Here is a 20,769-nt window from a genome sequence, read left to right on the forward strand (position 1 = left end):
GTGGCTCAATTATTATTGATTATTATTGATCTCCTTCGATTAAATCATAGAATAAATCCAACAAAGTTCCTGAAGACCATGCTTGAGTAGTGCAAGAATCATAACAGTATTCACCATCTTTGTTTGTCAATTCGGGTAGACCACACCACGGGTTTTGATCCAAATAGGCACGGTGCTTTCTCAGAATACGAGCAATATCTTGGTTTGACAAGGCTTCAAAATAACGTGCAGAACGAAGATAATAACCAAGCGGCCATAGCCATTCAGGACCTTGATGGTAGTTACGACCCTTTGCTGTCTCAAAGTTTTCAGAATCTTCCGAATTATGGTAGTATGGTTTATACTGCTGATCAGAGGGATCCAGAGTACGCATACCAAGTGGGCCAACAAGTACCTCTCGACAGATTTGAATGCATTCTTTAGCATGGCTCTTATCAAAAAGTTCTGGAGCTACTACCATGGCTACGAAAAGATTTGGACGAAGTTGATATTCGGTGTAAGCCTCTGTGGCCTTATATACATCTTTGTAAATGCCACGTCGGTTCACAATTTTAGAGATTACATCATAGTCCTTATCTTCAGCAGAATCCTTGGGTATATAGTAAACTCGCTCAAAGTTTTTCTGCAATAATTCGTCCCAAAATTTGTAGGTAATATTCTTCTCACCATCAACTGTCTGTACGTTATCAATACCAGTCCACTTATATTCACCACGCTCAACCAGTTGGTTCAGCCAACGAAGAGTACTCTTTAAAAGACCAGTAATTTCGACAGGTGCACCATCACGAGGAGTACCCGGGTAGCCCTTATTGTGAGCCTTTGTGCTCTCGCCCATTTTATCCATCCAAGTGCCACAGTTCCAAATATTGCCACCTACCAAGACACCTGAGCTCCAATCTACATCAATGTCGATATTGAAGCCTAAATCGGACATTTGCTCATCAATCTTTGGACCAGCGTTATGTTCCCGGAAATGGATGCCACGAGCATGACGTTCAAGGATTTCTTGAATTATTTCAGCCATTGTAGATTCATATTTATAGGCATCTTCCACCTCAACGAATCGATCATCTTTAGGAAAACGACGGAGAACCTTAACGTTAAGAATACTTTTACCGTCAGGTGCCAAATTATAGTAGTCCTGAACAGCTTGGAGGAAAAACCAAGCAGAATCACGCGAATTGTAACGAGGATAACGAACAGAGTCAAGCAAATTGGGAATCAAACCATGGCGGAGAGAGCTTGCAAATGTGATGAGATGCTGTTTAGCTTCTTTAAAGCGACCCGTAACCATCATAATACCACGAAGAGCAATGCAAGTATCACGGCCCCAACAACGCATATGATGAGTAGTAAAGTGAGGTAAACCAGCAGCCAAACCAGGAATTAGCTCTGTAGGTGAAAGACTAGCAGTAGGTACTTGGCCGACCATTTGAACGCTGGTCATAGCTAATTGTTTGATGAAAGTATCTCCATGCTGAACCAAAGGAGACATCAAGGACAATGCTTGAGCATAGACTTTGTCATAGGCGGTCTTGATGATTAATGCAAAATATTTGGGCATTAAAAAGTCAGGTACTTCGCGGAGAAGTACATATCGCTTTTCAAACCAAAGAACCAACGGTGAAAGCTGCGAGAAACTGTTGTTCACCTCATACTTCTTAAGACGGTTGATTGTATAATCAAGTGCCCATAATCCAGCACGTAGGTTGTCGCAAAGAGGGTGACCCAAGTCATTGTCCATAATAATCTTATCTAAAACAGACATAAAGCCTTGAAGACCGGCATAAACAAGTTTACCAAAGTTGGGTACGCTGTATACACCATCACCGCCGGTACTATCCATTTCTTCACTCTCACAGCGGTACAATATAACATTGGTAGCTAAAAGATCAAGGTCTTTCACTACATCATCATCGATGGAAGTCACCATCTTTTGTATCTCGGCATACTTGTCGCCGATGGAAGTACGGATGACACAAATGGAGCCTGGTGTGAATTTGTCAGGAAGAATGACTTCTACATATTCACCTTTGTCGTCCTGACCGTGTTCAAACCGAGGTGGATCCAATTCTTCTAAATGGCAAGGGAGGCCTTCGAGTGTTTCGGTAGCCTTGGGCTTATGACCATCGATCTTTAGTGAATAAGCGAATTCGAACGTAGCATTTGTTCTACGAAGACGAATAGGGCCATGACCAGATCCTTGACCAGGGAAAGCAGTTCTGGAAATCAGTAGGTAACCATTTTGTGATCCAGGATGCTGGCGATGAATTTGTAAAAAGTCGTTTTCTTGATGAACGTAGACTTCACGGTATCCTTCAAGACACATCTTTTCATGTAAATGGAGAAGCTTATGCTTTGCTTCGACAATACCAGTGCTATGCTGGGGATTGGGGTTGTATTTTCTCTTTTCGTTAACAATATCCAAGAGACGTGGATAAATCTCGTCGTAACCTTTGACGCTGCCAACAGCACAATCAGAAAATGCAACTACAGCAGCATTGGGTAAAGTATCCTAGGCAAAATATGAATCATATGAGTCAGGGTGCAATTCTCGTGTCTATAAAATATATATAGGAACTTTACCTCGGCAGTTCTCTTTTGGAAAGGTGTCTCATTGTCATGAGTACAATCCATAAATAGAGCGCGTGGCATACTGCCATGACTGATTGGTATATAAAGAACTTCTTCATGATCGTCACCTTCATAAGGGACGGTTTTCCATACCATATCCTCATCCATACTGCCTACAGGCTTCCCACCGTGGCGGTGAGCTAAACGTGAAAGCTCATGTGTATCCCAAGCTTGCATCGCTTCTCGGATGAGAGCATGGATACCCAAGCGAGAAACAAAGGTATTGTCTCTTTCTGCAGAGCCTGTGAACAATTCAGCCAAGACATAAATATCTGGGCGAACCTTGCGAGCAGCATCCAAAAAGTATTCTGCGACATGTATAGGTGTGGAATGGCAGTTATCTATTCTGATACCTTGGAACATGCTGGCAATCATTTCTGTATATTCTTTCATATGCTTCCATAACCATGGGTTGTCCTCGGGACTGTTTCCATAGCGAAGTTTAACGCAATCACCCCAGATAATGACTTCACGACGTAGATATGCATGGGAGTTAGGGCCAGCAAAATCATTCAGTGGATCAGCATTCCAAATCCACCCATTGTTTGCCAAGATCATGCTACCCTGAGGATGCTTATTCTCTCTGTCTTCGAGACGAGTAAAATACGTCTCAATGACAGGGTTGCTAAGTTGATGACTTTAATGAGTATAATGTGCGGTATTTTTTATGTGTATATAGATTGGGATTACCTCTTCGAGATGCGTCCCAACTTAGGGCCGTTTTCAGCTAAGCGAGTAAACAATAATCTACCCTTCATATTGTCCAAGGCAACTCTACATTCATCATCATATTCTTCATACAATGGCAGATTGTAATCGTTCAAAAGACCTTGGAATGATTTACATAAAGCTTCAATTCTATCATCGGTTACATCAGATAGGTTTAATATGTGGTTGTACGCCAACAAAAAGGAAAGAGCCTTCTCTAAATCAATGGATTTGCTGAAACGTGCGCCTGGATGACCCTGAACAATTACGTCATTTCCAAAAAGGGCAATTCGCTCTTTGACTGTATGACAATCGAGGTTTGAGTATGTCGACGGGTCGCATGTTGTGTTACGAGATTTCAATGCTTGTCGGATCTTCTCCACATTTTTTCCAACATCGATAATTTTGTATTCATAGAGTTTTAACTCGTTGAAAACATGATTCTTGATATAATCGATGATGATATTGGCGTCATGCTCTGATGTCACATCCACTGGCAGATCCAATTCCTCGAATCTGCCAGAAAGATTTACCAAAGCTGTATCCAATTCGTAGGCAGGCACTAAATGGGGCGAGTTATGAAGGTTGTACCCTGAAAAAGTATGTATCATAATGGTACGTTAGTATTTTCTGACAACGATCGCCCCTTAGTAGCAGAAAAAGAAGAAAAACAAAAAAATGAGATAACCTTACCAGCCTCAGGGTGCTCCAACAAGAAATCTGTGCTGTCACTTGTATGATTCCAGACAACGTCAGAAAGACTAAAGATACCATATTTCGACCGAATTGTTTTAATTACAGATGCAACAATATCAATTTTCTGTTGATCTGATTTTTTTTGGTCCTCTTTGTCAAATAGATCATCATCGAAACCAAGTTGATCTCTAATGCTGTAGGGTGAGTTGGAGGCGCCTCGCTTTTGCATTGGTACAAAATGAATCATGTTATAGCCTGAATATTTAACCTCTTCGATAAGCTGATCCCATTCAGTGATTGGACCCATCCATTTCGGAATCATTGAAAGGATCATAATGCCATCCAAGGGTAACAATTCATCTCTATCTGCCGAGATGGTATGTGGTATTTTGAGGCGAGGCTCAGCAATGATATAACCGATATCAGAAACTTTCGTAGCGTTATCATAGGTGTATTCAACTTTATATTGGAAGGAACCCGGAAGATCTAGTTTAATGTCACAATAAGCGTGAAGCAAGTTGGGATCCTTGATGAACCTATCCCGTTCCCTTGTATTAGCCTATCACTCTCTCCAGCTCTCTATATAGTACTTTTAAACACTCACTTGACTGGATGGAAGATTTGTCGGTCAAAATGGCTATAGTAACAACGTTAAGTATGACATTAGAGCAACTTCTTATTTTCCTTATCATCACAACGTTGATGCTTACCCTTGGCTTGGATAATTGGTATAAAGAGTGGGTTTACCACCGGCTGCCAATGAGCCAGGCTTCAAAATGATACGAAGAATAACCTTTCCTTCGAAAAGGGGGATGCGAACATACTATAGATTGATAATGAAAACACGCGTATTTGTTATTCGTGCGTTAAGAAAGAAGAAAGTACTGAATGCATGAACGTAATGCATGAACTTACGGTTTTATCTTGAGTGGGCGAGCCGTCATCAGCTAAAGTAAGGGCATATAAACGGGGAAGGCCCTTCTTTGCAACTGGTTTAGTACTATTCACCATTGTTATAAGCAAAGTACAATGGTGACTAGGGTTTCAAAAGAATAAGTGTGAGGGGGGGAGGAGTAAAAAAAAAAAAAAAAGAAAAAGAGAAAGGGCCTGATAAAAGCAACAAAAAGATTCTCAGCTTCACTGCATTACACACTCTTCACAGGCGGGAAAAGAAACTGGTGTCAGCCGTAGTACAGCATAAATAGAGATTTTGATAACAGTATTAGATCTTTTCAAGTGGAGCTCTTAAAGAACGCTGCTTTTTTATGCAAAATTTGCTCTTTGGTAATTGTTTGTTCTCTCCTCCTGATTACAGCAGTTAATATACGTACCTCCTCTTTTTTAGTATGGTTCTATAGGAATAAAAGTTCCTCAATTTCAGTGTATATCTCTTCCCTCTTTATTATTTTTATTTTTTTTATTTTTTTTTTTTTTTGTGTTGTGCTATTTCTTATAATTCATTAAAAAAGGAAATCAAGTAATGACGACGGCCGGGAAGAGTTCTGGGACGACCTCAACAACAACACTTGATGATTCCTTCGATTTTATACATGATGTCACTTTCTCGAAGCCTTTTGAGCTGGATTTATCTTTTCTCGGGAAGAAACCTTCAATTACCTCTTTGAAATCAGCCTTTAGATCTCCGGCAGAAAAACTTGTTCCTATTCAGGAAGAGAGTGAGAAGCCAGTGGAGGCAAAAGATTACAGGACAAAAGAGCTATTGGAAAAGGCAAAGAAACGCCTCAAAGCGGCATTTTTGAAATACTGGTTTCTGCTGGGTTTGTTCATTGCGATATTTTTTGCATGGCTGTTTCCAAATGTCGCAAGAAAAGGCGGTTATCTTCGCGCGGAATGGAGCATTAAATGGGGTAACATGAAGAATCCTACCATCGTTATTTAGAAATCAATACTCCTATTTATTCTGACGGCTTCTTTGACCATATTCTTCTTTAGGCGCCGTTATTATTATTTTTTTTATTTCAGGGCTCTCACTAAGGACACGGATACTAGCTCAGACGATTCTTAGAATAAGGCTGCATTTCCTTATACAATTCATCAATCTCATCCTCATACCCTTTTTCGTTTTTGGGCTTGTCATCATGTTCTTTAAGCTTCATACACCTTTAAATTCGCTATTATTGATTGGTGTCGTAATAGCAGCCAGTACGCCAACCACCGTCTCCTCCAACGTGGTCATGACAAAAAACGCGAACGGGAACGAGGCGTCAGGTACATTTCTTATTTCCTCTTTACCGCTTCTCAATTTTACAAAATGTATGTACTCAAATGCTCTCTTCAATTTCACTATCCTTTAGCCTTAATGAATGCTGCCTTAGGAAATATTTTGGGTACGCTAATTTACATTGTGAAATACATGTGTTTGAAGGTTTTTTTTTTCTTTGATTTCCTCAATGCTAAATCATATTTATACATCTACTAGGTATTTTTGTGTCGCCTTCGTTAGTATCTTACTTTCAAGTTCCGCTTCTGGCTGCCTCACCAGAGGACGAAAGCGCAAATACAGCTGGGGGTTCGGTTGATTACATAACAGTGCTTAAACAATTAGGTCTCACTGTTCTTCTTCCACTGGTCGTTGGGCAGGGCATACAACTAGCATTTACGGAGCCCGTGGCGAAATTTAAGGCTAAAGCACGTTTATCGGACGTGAGCAGTTTTTGCTTATTGTTGATGGTCTGGTCTGTATTCTCGGATGCAATTCATGCTGGCTCCTTCTCTGCCGTTGCTGGAAAGGATATTTTAGGTATAGCGCTTTTGAATTTTTTTTTCTATATCCTCTTTTCCATCACCTGTCTGTTCCTTGCAAGATTACCTTATCCGGAAAAGCTTATCGGCCGCCAACAGTGGATAGAAAAAATTCGTTACTCACGAGAAGATACAGTAGCAGTGATGGTATGTCGACATGACTACAGATAATACAAGGAGACTTTACTTTACAATAATTGACATTTATACCTCTACTTTAGTTCTGTGGAGCAACAAAGACGGTTGCAATGGGTGTGCCTTTGATTAATGTACTGTACCAGAAAGGTGATCCAGGTACAATAGGTGTGCTCTCTACTCCTTTATTACTATATCATGTCGAACAATTAATATTGGGCAATATTGAAGTAGAAATACTCAAGAAGTGGGTTTTGAAAGGTCAAGAAGCAGACAAGGAGAGAATGATTGATGAAAAAATGGAAGCAGGCAGCGAACATATTTCTGCAGAACACAGTTCTCAATCAGTATCCATCGATATGAACAGCAGTCAAAAAGAAGACAAATTCACCAGTACCTCGAGCATTACAACATTACAGAAGCCAAACCAAACACATTAGAAAACGGCTATTACCGTTCAACCCAAAATTATCCGAGCTATCATAATATTAAGCCATACACCCTCTAAAATGACAGTTAACACTCGTAATCACCTATCTATACAACGATATAAGATTTTAATATCTATGACATACATAATGCAGACTGTGCGGTGATTGTCAACATCTATGCACACGTATGAATGTAAAATAATTCTTCGTAACATACATATACCATCAGCAGATCGTTAATAAAGACGCATTTGTATATTGTTATTGTTTGTTTTCTTTTCAGTGCTAATCTTGTACGAATTGCTGTCAAAATCGAAACATGCAATCGCCCCTGAATATCAAATTTTAATTTCGTTCTATTGCATGGAACATCCCCTCATGAACCAAAATTGGTGAAAGGGACATTCATGTGGTTTTAGTCATTTATAACCGCTACAATGGTTATGTATACAGAAAATCGTAATTCCACAGATTGATAGCAATAGGAAATGACGTGTTCATTCTTATCAAATTAAAGAGAAAGGGAAATAATAGACATCGATGTGCCTTGTGCTATTGGGTTGTTGTTTTCTTTATATATGTATCATGAGGTTTTGCCAGCAATCTGGCGTGAGTGTACAAAGACAATATATTCTAAAGAAACGACAGTATCTTGTTTATACGAGAGTGCACATAGATGGCGATTGCTCTCCTATCTTTAGTAGAAGCTTCTCGCTGTACCTTTTTGCTAAAGAGAGTTTTGGAACTCTAATTGCTTCCTTGTGAAATGCTGAGAAATGTATTGATTTCAAGAAGGAACTCTATCTGCTTTCTTTTCCTATGAAATTACTAGCGGTCTTTTGTTCTTCCCCCCCCCCTGGGAATAGTATAGTTTGTATTTTTGCTGGATGGCTATTTCGTACCTGGTTCCTCAAGTGCGTCAATGTCGTTATTTTGCTTGCTAATCAAATGTATTAAGAATTCTTCGTCAAGCGAACTGGTGAATATTTTAATTGAAGAGAGCTTGGAGAATCTATCTCTATAGGGAGAGGCGAGAGGACAATTTTGTTACCTTCATTGCTTGACTAAGAGGTTCGTTTGCAATGCTCTTACTGGCTTAGAAATTGGCCACGTTGTTGGCCGATTTAATGAAAATTGTGCTTGATTCCTGACAGAACCTTACGTCCATCGTTGTTCTTTGAAAGCAACCCAAATGAAGGATAGGGGTCACTTGAATAACCTTTCACAATCGCAGTACCTTTCATATATTCTTCATGGGACGAGTGAAAACATGTGTCCGTCTGTGTTCTTATGTAATCTACTATCGATGTAAAATCCCCAAGCTATGCATTGATTTAATACCGGTAAATCAATCCTCTGGCCTTTCAATTTCTTTCAATCTCGATTGGACTTTGCTAAACATTGCCAACCTGTATTTGTAAAGTCATGCTAAAGAACAATCAATGGATACAGTTTCTCATAATGAGCTGATATATAACTTTTGTATAGAGAGCCGATTGAATATAAACTACAAGCTAAATCTTAGCAACTTTTGCATAGCTTTGTGTATCCATTCAACAAGGAGAAGCTATGCCTTCCACGGCGAAGATAAAGTGCTTTAGCGTATATCACGGATTTTTTGCGGAAAGATTGATGCAATACAATACTTTTTGTGACATTATGATGATGCTTTTTTAACTAGTGAAGAGGAAAGTACGCTCAGAAAGTTGCCCCAGTTAAGTTCAATGTCAAAATAGAACTTGGGGATTGTGGTATTGTTGTCCTGATGGATTTGGCTCGTACGGGAGAGAGAAAGAGAACACAAATTGCGCGTTGAGCAAATTGCGATAAGTTCGATAACAAACCAGGACTACGAGATAAAATTGTTTTGTAAATAGTCGTCTTTGATGACAAGTATTTCGAGTAAAAGATAATTGGAGGTTAAAACTTTTAAAGACGATATAGTTTCCATTAGTTTTATTAAATACGTTTTATTGGTTTAAATAAGAGTCCGTGACATATGTGATGGCGATATGTTGTGATGATACATACCGCTTACTACTTTCTTGAAGAAGGAGTCATTGAGATGAGCAGTTTCAGGATGCGCTACGTCTAAATAATGTGCCTCCTTTTGTAAGCTACTTTTGTTGAAATGGCTGCTTCTTAAAATGGAAAATCTATTATCAAATTTAATATCGATGGCCTACGCAAAGGAGAGGATACTTTTTAGTTTAAATGTTGCCGTATCTATCGTCTGAATAACTGCATCTTTTTAAGGTACATACGTAGGATACAGGTAGGCATGATAAAGAAGACCGTATTTTTGACGGTGCTACTTCGACTCCATTTTTTATAAAAGTAAAATATATGCCATGGATATTTTCTGTAGCATTAAGCTGATCACATACGCATGAAATGTTCTTTTCAAACTACACGTAAAGAACATTTAGCTACTCATGAACCGGTTCTTTTGGTAAAATCAAGTCAAAAACTCAAGATTTTTAAAGAAAAAACACTCTAAAGCTTACTAATTTGCGTTTGCTTCGATGCAATATAAACAATGAAATAAGATTTGCTAACATCAACAGAGGAATAGCAATAAGCATAGCGGGGTTGTCGTAGTGCGCCCATAGAAGGAAGATTGTTGTTATAGCCGTTAACCACAGAAAGAGCAATAATCCGAACATTATCAACTTTTTGCTTCTCGACAGTTGAGATGTGTAGGCCGCCTGATTTAAAAGCTCTAGGATAGAGTGGAACTCATGGGCTGCAAGCTGTCAAGTGAAGCGATATATGAAAAGGAGAGGACGTGATCAACTTCCATGTAAAGTGGTAAAAGTATGTTTTTCATTCATGTGTAAAAGATACCATTGGAATATTACATTATCCTTAAGATCAAATGCGTATTGATCGTCAAATTTACCATCGAAATGCAATCGTATGCTTTTCATTTTGCGGGCGTTGGAATAATTTTATGAAGGGAGCTGGATTCGCACAGTTAGTGAAAGGGAAGTATTAGGTAGAAAAAAGTTATTCTTTCGAAGCAAATGCTAGAAACAAGGAATTTGTCATAGGAGAGAAAAGAAAGAGTAGCCCAAAAAGATGATAGATACTGTCATTCTTGGTATTCTCCAAAACAATAAATGGTATGCGAATGAAATCAAAGGGTTTTATTTATGTATTTTTCCTACTGATGGAGACCTAGTCCAGAATGAATTAAAAAGAAACACTACTACAATTTGCGGCAATGTTTACAAGCAATGTTATAGTTACAAAATATCTGGGTCAGTTACAACTGTTCCACTTACGGTGTTAATCAGCGTGGGCCAACACACGATCAAGGTTATAGGCGGCTGTACAAAGAAAAAGAAAAAAAATCAGGACATTAGTGTAAATGTAATTAGACGCCCCCTTTTGAATTCTCTTCACGCATAACAAAAATCTTGCGTTTCGGACCCTTCCCCTCCTTAAATGCACTTACCACTGATGAAAGATAAATGGGTGAACGCTTGCGGGAAGTTACCCAGCAGCTCACCGGACCTTGCGATCTCCTCGGAGAACAGGCCAAGATGGTTAGCGTACGTCAACATTCTTTCAAACATAACAACTGCCCGTTCAAGCAATTTCTTATCATATTTGCCTGCCCGGGTCAGAGCCTCCACTAGCCAAAAGGTACACATGGAAAAGGCGCCTTCCAAACCGCCAACACCGTCATCGGTCGTCAAAAAGTTGTATCTGAAAACTAAATCGTTGGCTGTCAGACCGCTTTTCTCGGGAGGCAACAAAATCCTCATGATCGTATTTAACAATCTAGGATCTGTGGGAGAGGAGAAGAAGACCAAAGGCATGATCAGAGTACTAGCATCCAACGCCTCGGGTGACTCGACACTCTGAGTGAACATTTTCAATTCCTTGTTGTAGCATTTTGTTTGCACCAACTCATATATTTCGTCCCTTGTAGCCATCCATTTCTCTCTATTGGGACATGGAAATACACGCTTGTCTGCTAAACGCAAGGCTGATCAAGTTGCGGGGAAATAAAAGAAAAAGAAAAGAAAAAAAAAACCCCCCGATGTTTAGAATGATCATTTCATAATAGGGTCTTTCATTTTATCATAGTACCTCTGTCGAGAGCAACCCACAACATGACTAAAGAATATGTAAATTGTTGTTTACGTCCTCTTACTTCCCAGATGGACATATCAGGTACGTTCCAATTTGCACAAACGTAATCAGCCAATTTTTGAACAGAGCACCACATATCGTAAGAAATAGGTGATCCATATTTATTGTAGAGGTAAATACCATCCATCAGTTCTCCGTATATGTCTAGTTGAAGATGATCATAAGCGCCATTGCCAATTCTGACGGGTCGAGAGCTTCTGTAGCCATCCAAATGTGTGAGGTCATATTCATCAAGCTTTTTGGCACCATCGATACTATACATGATATTCAACGAGCCATCTTCGTTCTAAAGAAGAAAGGAGAATTCCACCTTTATGTCAAGTCCTTCTTTCCTATGGAAATGTGGTCCAAATATTATACTTACCAAATCATTACAGCGCTCTTCTATATATTTCATGTAGGCGCCTGCTTCGTCCGTGAAACCCAATCTTAGAAATGCATAAATTGTAAACGAAGAGTCTCTGATCCACACATAACGATAATCCCAATTACGTGGTCCTCCGATAGCTACAGAAAAAAATAATAATATATATATACAGTGAGTCCATATCGTAATTGTGTGTCACGAGTGTCATAATAATCTCAAGTAAAAACCTTCTGGAACACCAAAGGTAGGCGCTGCGACAACGGCACCCGTCTATTTCATGAACAAAAAACGGTCAAGTAGTTGACATCATTAGCCGTTCTAGCCGTTTTTCTTTTTCCTGTGATTTTACTTACAGGCTCGTAAGTCAAGAGTTTCAAAGTCAAGGCACTTCTTAGCACGCTTTCTCTCCAACGACCTTTATAAGTACTCTTTTTGACCCAATTCAGCCAGAATGACACTGTTTGTCGTTCCAGGGCTTCCATCAAACTGTTGGTTAAAGGTGGGTCAAATGCCATTCTGAGTTTACGATCCACTACAGTTTCATTCGCCGTATCGAGATTCTCAAAATGAGGCACTTCGCGAAGAATGAAAACAACCTCTTGCGTCTCTTGCAGGTCAAATTCAGCCCAGACACCTGGACCTGTACGATTTTCTGTAGCATTATCGATATGCATCTCCATTCTCGCACATTCAAACTCACCACATCGGACAATGTATCGCAAATCCATGGACAAGCTCTTGCTTTCAAACAGAACACGGTCGCGTGAGGCGTAATAATGATGATCTTGTTCTGGGTGCAATCGAGCCTCTATGCAGGCAATGTTCTCTTCCTCTTCCGTCATGGTCTCTCGAACAATGCGCGTCGTGTGTTCATCCAGAGCATAATTAAAGGCAGGATAGCATTCGAGCTTGAATTTGACAAGGCCACGGACGACCCTCACTTTTCTGATCAGCCAAGGTAAGAGAGGTTTTGCGGACATGCGCTGTCCGGGAGCGGGCAGATGCATGTAATCCGTGATTTCAGCGACGCCTGCATCGGACATGAACCTTGTCGACAAGATATTGCTATTGGGCAAATACATTTGCTTATTGCTTGCATGAGGCGTTCTTGGCGCGATTGAAAAATGGCCTCCTTTGTCCTTATCCAATAAGCGACAAAAGACGGAGGGTGAATCAAACTTTGGATAGCAGTAAAAATCGACCGATCCATCTGTTCCCACCAATGCTATGGTTCTCATGTTGCCAATGATGCCGTAATTTTCTATAGGTAAATAGCCACGGTTGCGGATATTGCACCGTGTGTCTTCGACGTTGGCTCGCGAATAGTGGTCTGGATTGACGCTTTGTCTTCTCGTATCGGCAATATAACGCAGTCCTTCGGGCAATTCCTCGCAAGGCGTGTGTTCTTCGTCAATTTCAGCCTGCAGTTTAAACCCGTACGATTTATCGTCCTCGCTAGCAACGGTTGAATTGTCGTTTTGGTTGTAAGACATTAGATACAGTCAGCTTTTATTCACTTTTTGAATGAAAAACAAAAAAAAAAAGACAAGCGAAAAAAAGCAATGGGGGATGTAAGTCTAGTTTTGGATTTTTTGCCCAAAAACGTCATTTATTTATAAAGGAAAGAAGAAAAAAGGTAGCGGAGAATCAATAAGCTGGGTGAACAGCCCCACGTCTTGCATGAATTTCATTCAGAAAAGAGACAAGGAAGGATTTTGCCACTGCAGTCACCGAAACCAATATGGTAGCCCACGTTGCCATTCTTGGCTTTACCGGTGAGTTTCACTTCATCGCCATCTTGTAAAAAGAGACGTTCAACGCCGTTTTCAAAGTTAATCTTGTTTTGACCGCTCCAGGTAAGTTCTAACAGGGAGCCGTACGATCCTTTTTCCTACATGAATAAATCCTTGGTAAACAAAAAAAAAAAGTTCTGAATCATTGATTATTAAGATTTACATATTCCTTACTGGTCCAGAGATGGTCCCTGTTGCGCCCATGTCACCCGGTCTCATATTACAGCCATTGACTGTGTGGTGTGCTAACTGCTGTGTAATAGACCAATACATATGCTTGAGATTTGTCACCGCCACGGTCTCGAATTTGGATGACTCATTTGCTAAAGAGATGAATCAAGATGAATCCTGATGGCTTTACTAACGGAGGGGGGGGGGTGGTTCACTTACGTTTGATTTGCACTTGTAACTCTACATCATAGGCGGCAGGCTGTTGCTCTTGAAGATAGGGCAAAGGTTGAGGTGTCGATTGATCCGGACCGTCCACGAGGAATGGCTCAAGAGCATCCAAAGTAACAATCCAAGGAGAAATGGTGGTACCAAAGCTCTTTCCCAAGAAAGGACCCAGAGGAACATATTCCCAAGCTTGAATATCACGGGCTTAAGAGAACAAATATAAGTCAAACGGATGAACACTTGTCTTTCCTTTGCCCCGCACGTCTTTCTTTTTTTTTTTTTTTTTTTTTTTTTTTTGCTATTTACCGCTCCAATCGTTCACAAGAACGAGACCAAATATATGATCCCGTGCGTTTTTTATGTCAATGCGGTCTCCTAATTTGTTTCCTGTGCCAACAAACCAACCCACTTCCAATTCGATATCCAATCTTGAGGAAGGGCCAAAAACGGGCGCTTTAGCATCCTTCGCTGGAAGTTTCTGTCCAGCGGGACGACGAATATCTGTACCAGAAACCACCACCGAAGATGCACGTCCATGGTAACCCACAGGAATATGGAGCCAGTTGGGTTGGAGAGCATTCTCTTTTCCTCTAAACATAATACCTACATTGGTGGCATGATCGCGAGAACAGTAAAAGTCAGTGTAATCACTATACATAAGTGATGACAAAGAGGGAACATGGGGACAGTTAGCCAGCGGATTCTGTCGGGAGAGGGGTGGGGAGGGGTTTTGATTCGACCCCGTGTGAGATGTTTCTTTTTTTTTTTACCCAATGTTAGCTGGTAAATGCATGGTAACATCCTTCAAAGGAATCAAGACTTTCTTTACAAGTGCTTCATTCTCTCGCAACGTTGGTGTATCCTTGGATAATAATGTTTGGATGGCAGCACGTGTGGCTTTCCATACAGGACGTCCCAAAGACATGAATGTGTTGAGTGCGGGCTAGAGGGTTGGGTGGTTGGTTTTTTTTTGGTTTTTTTTTTTGGGTTGCAAAGTGAGTATTCTGTAGGCTGTCTCTCACCTCTTCTCCACGCATTTATTTCCCTCTTTTCCGTCTCATTTTACCTTTTCAAAAACGTCCACGGGATCGTTCAATCCCTTGATACCGGTCAAAAGACCGTTTCTTGCAAGCTCAGAAAGATCAAGGACATAGTCACCGATGGCTGTACCTACACGCGCTTCAGGCTGTTGTTTTCATTTTAGATGATATCAGAAAGAGATACTCATGTTTGTCATTGTCGCTGCCGGCGTGATCTATACCTTTTCTTTTGTTGAAAAGACACCGAATGGGATATTTTGAATAGGAAAGTCTGAATCTTCTGAGACGTTCACAAAGCTTTCAGTGATAGGAGACATTGTGGTGAAGAAAGGATAAAGCACAAAACAAAACAAAAAAAAAGTGTTATTTTATTCTCTCGGTCACCTGACCGTGGAATAAAAAAGGGATGTGTTACAGATGTTTGAAAGATTTGCTGCTGCAGTTGTAAGGCCTTTTCTTCTGTTGCGTTTCGTTCGAACCAACAGCTTCATGCACTCATACGAGGAAAATAGAACAAAAAAATACAAAAAACGACAGAGTACGATAGGACAATAGTGTTATTGTTTGGATATCGAGATGAACTATCATCGTCCTTCTCTTCTGCTCTGGACGTGATCGGTCAACAGGAATTTGCAATGGAGTTTTACGAAAGGCGTTACACAAAAAGAACCAAGTACACACACACCTAAGCTTGAATGGGTAGGGCAGTCTGTTTAAATCACAGATCAAGAAATGAAAGAGTTTTTCAATAGGATGGTTTGTTTCTGAGGATGGGTTGTTTGTTCTCCTACAGCAACAAAAAAAAAAAAAATATGGATACTGCTGCTACTTTTTTTTTTCCCCAGTACCCAAACGCCCTTCAAAGCAGCGCATTTCTTTTCTTTTTCTTATTAGGAAGAATGGGAGGGACAAAGGGGTCGATGAGGATCGACCCCCATTGTAGATCCATGCAGTTTTTGTGCATTAAAATTATCTATTCTGAACCAGTTCTATTCTCTCTTTTGGATTTTCTATTCGCGTGTATTCTTATTGGTCAGCAAGAGTTGGTAACGAACATTTCTAAAATGGTTCCAGCTGTTCCTTTCTGTCAAAAGCGAGAGAAAGAACCTTATGGCTGATACTCAAAGTACTTTTTTGATAATGTGCCATGGATTTGGTAAAATAATACCTTATTCATGCCATGGTCCCCCAGCAATGGGAATTAATCATCCACAAGAAAGAGAGAGAGAGAGAGAGAGAGGCGAGAGGTGAGAGGTGGAGAGAGAGTGTGTGTTATTAAGGTTCGGATAAGGAAAAAAAACTTTTACACCAAAAACGTTATAAATGTGGAAATAGGGGTGTATTGCGTTTCTGTGCATAGCAAAAATGAATGTTCTCGAATGTTTTGTGAATATTGGCTTCGCGCCAGCATAATCGTAATTTATCACTGTATTTTTCGGCCGAGAGACCCCACGAGCGACGCAGTAACGGACCTAAGGATTTGTAGTAGGCTTTCCAAGATTGCAACGTTAACTGTCCAAGCTATCCATAGGCGGAAATAGTTTGGGGGGTGGGTGCGGGGGTGCGGGGGTGCGGAAGCGGAAAGAGAAGATGAATAATCTTTTTTCGATGTCAAGATGAGATGGGGGGAGGGGGAGGGGGTGGGGGGGCGCGTATACATTACCTTTCCTGCCCATTGACCTCCAGGGCATGAAACAAAGGTAGAGGTGATATTCATTAGATGGTTCATTTCGTGCAATCTTTTGGCCATCGATAGTCCAAGATGTGTATCTTGATGATTCTCTCGCATCAGAGACAATAGTCTTTGATTGAATTCCAAGGTGTGTGGCCCTGGACGATGTAATTCATAGTCTTTCTCAATCCATTCAATCCAGCCATAAGGCTTTAAAATACGCGCCGCTTCTGATAGTATGTTGGTCCATTGACTACTCTCTATAGCCTGTCCCATAAATCTAAGGGAATTGGAGAGGGGGAGGGGGGGAGCACGAAATAAGAGGTGAGTCTTTGTGTCGTGGGGAGGGGGAAGGAGGGGGTGTTACCTTATGAATATGTATTCAAATGTACAGTCCTCGAAAGGCAGTTGTTTCAACAAGTTGCATTCATAGAATAGACAATTATCAGGCTTGTTCTCCTTTGAATACTTGAGAGCAATATCGACGCCTATGATGATGGATTTGGGATAGTTTTCAGAAATATCCATAGACCATACACCTGGACCACAACCTAAATCCAAAACGCTTGCACCTTTGCGTAATATATCATTGACAGGAGCCAAGTAATTTCTAGTAAAGAGCAAAAGAAAAAATGTACTTAGACGTAGTGCCCTCATGGACGTTGCTTTTTTGTTCCGTCTCAGTAGAGTGAGAAGTAGTAAGAGGGTGTGTAGGAGGACGGAAGAGGGGTGGGGGGGGGGCTGCTGCTGCTTACTTACCCTTGTATCGCAAAACGTAGCATATAATGGAGATGTCTCAATCGGTCCGTCTCTACCTCATCACAGGGCAATAGATACGATGAATCGATAGGGCGATAAAACTTTCTGTCATCCAAGATTCTGTAAGTGCAATGCTGGTGCTGCTGCTGCTGTTGTTGCTGTTGTTTCAAGAGTAAAAGTTGATGATCAAGGGATGCAAACTTGCTATTCTCTCGAAAGAGCCCTGGAGAGGGTTGGTCGGCTGCTGTAGGTTGGCTTGGGTCGTAACCGTTGGCATGACGAGCGAGGGTACGAGCCTCTCCCAGCAACAAGTTTTGGTGGTCATCACCTACTGCCTCCTGGCCGTCTGTCCAAAGCGACGTGGCGTGGGTATGTCTCTTTAGGATACTTTTCAGACGGACATTCTCTGTTTTGGAAAATGTCGCATGGTGATGATGTGTGCTGTTATGGGCAGAGACGGGATCGGAATGGCTGTGTCTGTTCCCACAGCAAACAAGCGCTGTTGCTTTTAAAAAGCAAGACGAGGAATGCTTTACTATCTTGCTGACGGCGGCGGCGGCAGGTGCGAATGTAACGTGTTTTCTAGGCTTTGAACGTTCCTTGTCATCTTGAAGAGAAACAAAATGTTGTGTTGCCTGTTCTTGACGACTCTCCTCCATTCCAGCTTTCTCAATGTAAACTACTTTTTTACTGCTGTCCAAGCAGACAAGACTGGTTATTTCGATCAAATCATGCAATGAAAAAAGGCTTGAAAACCCCATCTGTAACCCGTTTTCATGTGTAGCGAGTAATTTTAAAAAAAGTGTCGTTTCTTCAATTGGCAAAACGGTAATTAACAATTAAGACTATATAAATATAGGTACAGCTTTCGAATCTCTGTATATATGTATAAAAGGCAAGAAACAATGGAAAGCAATTGTTGATAGATTGTTTGAAGCAAATGAAATAAGAAGTAAAGAGGAAGATCAATCAATCCAAGAAAAGAAGATATAAAAAAAAGAAAAAAAAAAAAAAAGGGAGATTGTTGTTAGGGTATGGAGTACATAGACTCACACAAGCATCCATGCTAGAGGGAAGGGAGTGGGACTCCATTAGATGCATATTGGGTTTTCTTGTAAAATGATGAAACGGTCTTTTACAGTTAATTAGTTTCCTAGTAGATTTGGGCTGGAAGCGTTAAATTGCCTTTTTCAGCCACATTATTTCCCCATTTCAGCATTTTCTATCAATGGAGCCATCTAGAAGTTACTACTTGGCTTATTCCTTTTCTAAATATCACACATGGATCGAATGGAATATTCTCTTTACTTCCAAGAAAAAAAAAAAACGAAATGATATAAATGACAATCAACACCCAAAAAAAAATAAAAATAAAAATAAAAAAAGACAATGATGCCACACTTTTTTTTCTTTTTCATTTACTTTATGTGAAATATAAACAAAATATAATTGCATCATATTGCAAAATGGCTGTGTTGAATGATTTTCAGTAGACGATCAGAAAGGCGTTTTCTGCCAGGGCGCGTTATAATCAAAAGACGAACGTCATCCGAATACCCGCTTTCATCATCTGAAAAATAAATGTTGCAGTGCCGTAGCATCTGCTAACAGATTATTTTCCTACTGATTGGTAAAGAAACAAAAAAATTGTCCACTTGGCAGGGCTTTTTATACTTTTTTTCTTTTTCTGATTTCAGTGAGCGGAGATAGTTTTTTTTGCTGGTTTCATGTCACAGTAAGGACTGCTGTCCATTATTTCCGGTAAAAAAAATTTTTCATCCACTGCAGGCACAGACACACCATGAGCAGTGCAGCAGCTAGGACCCCAATTGCTTAAAACTAAGCTGCAAGTAACTCTAAATGGTCTGTTCCGTACTTTATGCACCTTTTGATGCACATCATGTGTTCATAAAGTCCATATGTGTAGTCATTTCTGTCATCTCGACGTGCAAAGACATCCGTCCTTTCTCAATGAAAGGCGTCATCATTGTATTGTATTTAATTGAAAGCCTTTTTTGTTCTTTTCCATCCTTGTCGATCCACGTCGCTCTTCATTTGTATCTATATAAAGAAACGTGGAGAAAGGGCGCATTCCTCTGGTACGGGGCAAGATAGGATATTCCCTCTTTGAATAAACTTTTTTTAGGAGTGCCTTATCTGTCTTGTATGAGTCGGATTTAATTCTTTCAGGCTTATATGCATTTTTATGTCCCTGTATCATTTATTTCAAATGATGGTTTTTTTTGGGGGGAGGGATGTTGTTAGATGAAGAAAAAAAAAAAAAAAAAAAAAAGAGTCAACGCTCAGGCCATGCTACTAAGCGAGAGGCAAGTGATGCATCATCATCCTCTACCATCGTAGCGTCTATTTTTGTCGCGTTGAGAGAGAATTCAAAAAAGGCTTCTCCGTAGTTCTCATTACGTCAAATGGGTGATGGGATTCGAAATGATGACGGAGTGAGTAACACTTGTGAACACTTTTTTTCCATTGAGAAGCGCTAGTGTAAAGACTCGTCCGCAAATGAGAATAACACTTTTATGCTATGTTACTTTGTTGGCTTGGCTCACTTGTGAGCTTCTCTGATCTTCTATCTTTGGGTTACACTTTTCTGAGAAGGAGGGTGGGGTGGGGGTGTGCATCGACGTCTATTTTCGTGTTGTTGGCGCATGTCCATGTATTACGATGAGGCGCTCAAGTCGTACGGGCGATTTTGACACTCTCCTCGGCTGTATAAAGACATTGGTTTCTTTTCTGAAAGGTACTTTATATATTTCCGAGACTGTTTAGAAAAAATAAACAAAAATTCAAAGTGAAACTGGATCTCGGGTTATTTTTGCATTCCACTTGTACCTGAAAGACGTGGGGTGCATTCGCTTTTCCTCTTCTATCTCTCTCTCTCTTTCTCTCTCTCTCTCTCTCTCTCTCGCAGCAGCAGCAGCAAGAAATATAGACTACGTGTATTTATTGATCATCTGATCGGGAAAAAAAAAAAAAAGAATATTGTGAAAAAGCCAAGAGAAAACCCAAAGAGGAGAAGGATAAAAATAGCTTGTTTATCAGATAGAACAAGTAAAAAGTCTGTCTAAAAAGGGGAAGTTGGTTCTTTTTTTTTTGGAAAGGGTTCCTCAAACCAAACCTTGTTCAAAACTCTAGCGTATAATAATGATGTTCCTCTCAATGATCGTTTTTTGTACTCTAGATAGAGTTATTT

At 40.3% G+C, this 20,769-nt stretch overlaps 7 protein-coding genes across 7 annotated transcripts; 1 reads left to right on the forward strand and 6 right to left on the reverse strand.

The window, feature by feature from the left end:
• Positions 1-22: 22 nt before the first annotated feature.
• BDF20DRAFT_838180 (glycogen debranching enzyme) lies at positions 23-5,049 on the reverse strand (the record flags this gene model as incomplete). Its single annotated transcript, XM_053079129.1, has 7 exons — positions 23-2,515; positions 2,587-3,271; positions 3,325-3,934; positions 4,036-4,574; positions 4,643-4,675; positions 4,749-4,861; positions 4,954-5,049. 7 exons carry the CDS (start codon positions 5,047-5,049, stop codon positions 23-25), a joined length of 4,569 nt encoding a protein of 1,522 aa, XP_052933671.1.
• Positions 5,050-5,443: 394 nt separating this feature from the next.
• On the forward strand, positions 5,444-7,616 carry BDF20DRAFT_887137 (SBF-like CPA transporter family-domain-containing protein). The gene is made up of 5 exons (XM_053082022.1): positions 5,444-5,906; positions 5,992-6,267; positions 6,354-6,386; positions 6,479-6,948; positions 7,023-7,616. Exons 1-5 carry the CDS (start codon positions 5,519-5,521, stop codon positions 7,374-7,376), a joined length of 1,521 nt encoding a protein of 506 aa, XP_052933672.1. The 5' UTR covers positions 5,444-5,518; the 3' UTR covers positions 7,377-7,616.
• Positions 7,617-8,023: 407 nt separating this feature from the next.
• Positions 8,024-10,033, reverse strand: BDF20DRAFT_838182 (uncharacterized protein; the record flags this gene model as incomplete). Its single annotated transcript, XM_053079130.1, has 6 exons — positions 8,024-8,136; positions 8,270-8,383; positions 8,530-8,689; positions 9,046-9,216; positions 9,406-9,549; positions 9,875-10,033. The coding sequence occupies 6 exons, from the start codon at positions 10,031-10,033 to the stop codon at positions 8,024-8,026; spliced, it is 861 nt and encodes a 286-aa protein (XP_052933673.1).
• Positions 10,034-10,475: 442 nt separating this feature from the next.
• On the reverse strand, positions 10,476-13,474 carry BDF20DRAFT_995705 (Six-hairpin glycosidase-like protein). The gene is made up of 6 exons (XM_053085410.1): positions 12,252-13,474; positions 12,126-12,168; positions 11,896-12,038; positions 11,469-11,817; positions 10,828-11,364; positions 10,476-10,699 (listed from the first exon to the last, which is right to left on the reverse strand). The coding sequence occupies exons 1-6, from the start codon at positions 13,389-13,391 to the stop codon at positions 10,659-10,661; spliced, it is 2,253 nt and encodes a 750-aa protein (XP_052933674.1). The 5' UTR covers positions 13,392-13,474; the 3' UTR covers positions 10,476-10,658.
• A 111-nt stretch (positions 13,475-13,585) lies between these two features.
• On the reverse strand, positions 13,586-15,012 carry BDF20DRAFT_907447 (fumarylacetoacetase; the record flags this gene model as incomplete). The annotated part of the gene is made up of 5 exons (XM_053083383.1): positions 13,586-13,789; positions 13,866-14,014; positions 14,082-14,291; positions 14,394-14,737; positions 14,858-15,012. The coding sequence occupies 5 exons, from the start codon at positions 15,010-15,012 to the stop codon at positions 13,586-13,588; spliced, it is 1,062 nt and encodes a 353-aa protein (XP_052933675.1).
• On the reverse strand, positions 14,732-15,464 carry BDF20DRAFT_887156 (Fumarylacetoacetase; the record flags this gene model as incomplete). The annotated part of the gene is made up of 2 exons (XM_053082023.1): positions 15,349-15,464; positions 14,732-15,273 (listed from the first exon to the last, which is right to left on the reverse strand). Coding segments are annotated over exons 1-2 (220 nt in total), but the record flags the coding sequence as incomplete, so codon positions are not given.
• Positions 15,465-16,444: 980 nt separating this feature from the next.
• On the reverse strand, positions 16,445-17,683 carry BDF20DRAFT_825400 (S-adenosyl-L-methionine-dependent methyltransferase; the record flags this gene model as incomplete). Its single annotated transcript, XM_053077973.1, has 4 exons — positions 16,445-16,648; positions 16,791-17,079; positions 17,167-17,409; positions 17,559-17,683. Coding segments are annotated over 4 exons (861 nt in total), but the record flags the coding sequence as incomplete, so codon positions are not given.
• Positions 17,684-20,769: the final 3,086 nt, after the last annotated feature.

Source organism: Mycotypha africana, assembly GCF_025528875.1.
Source record: "Mycotypha africana strain NRRL 2978 chromosome Unknown BDF20scaffold_9, whole genome shotgun sequence".
Classification (NCBI taxonomy): Eukaryota; Fungi; Mucoromycota; class Mucoromycetes; order Mucorales; family Mycotyphaceae; genus Mycotypha; species Mycotypha africana.

Bases quoted from the DNA above. Each gene is read 5' to 3' on its own strand.
- BDF20DRAFT_887137 (XM_053082022.1), top strand. From the start codon at position 5,519: ATGACGACGGCCGGGAAGAGTTCTGGGACGACCTCAACAACAACACTT. The intron at 6,268-6,353 runs GTACATTTCTTA...ACTATCCTTTAG, and splicing joins GAACGGGAACGAGGCGTCAG to CCTTAATGAATGCTGCCTTA. The intron at 6,387-6,478 runs GTACGCTAATTT...TACATCTACTAG, and splicing joins TGCCTTAGGAAATATTTTGG to GTATTTTTGTGTCGCCTTCG.
- BDF20DRAFT_995705 (XM_053085410.1), bottom strand. From the start codon at position 13,391: ATGTCTTACAACCAAAACGACAATTCAACCGTTGCTAGCGAGGACGAT. The intron at 12,169-12,251 runs GTAAGTAAAATC...TTCATGAAATAG, and splicing joins AACTCTTGACTTACGAGCCT to ACGGGTGCCGTTGTCGCAGC. The intron at 11,818-11,895 runs GTAAGTATAATA...TTTCTTCTTTAG, and splicing joins AAGAGCGCTGTAATGATTTG to AACGAAGATGGCTCGTTGAA.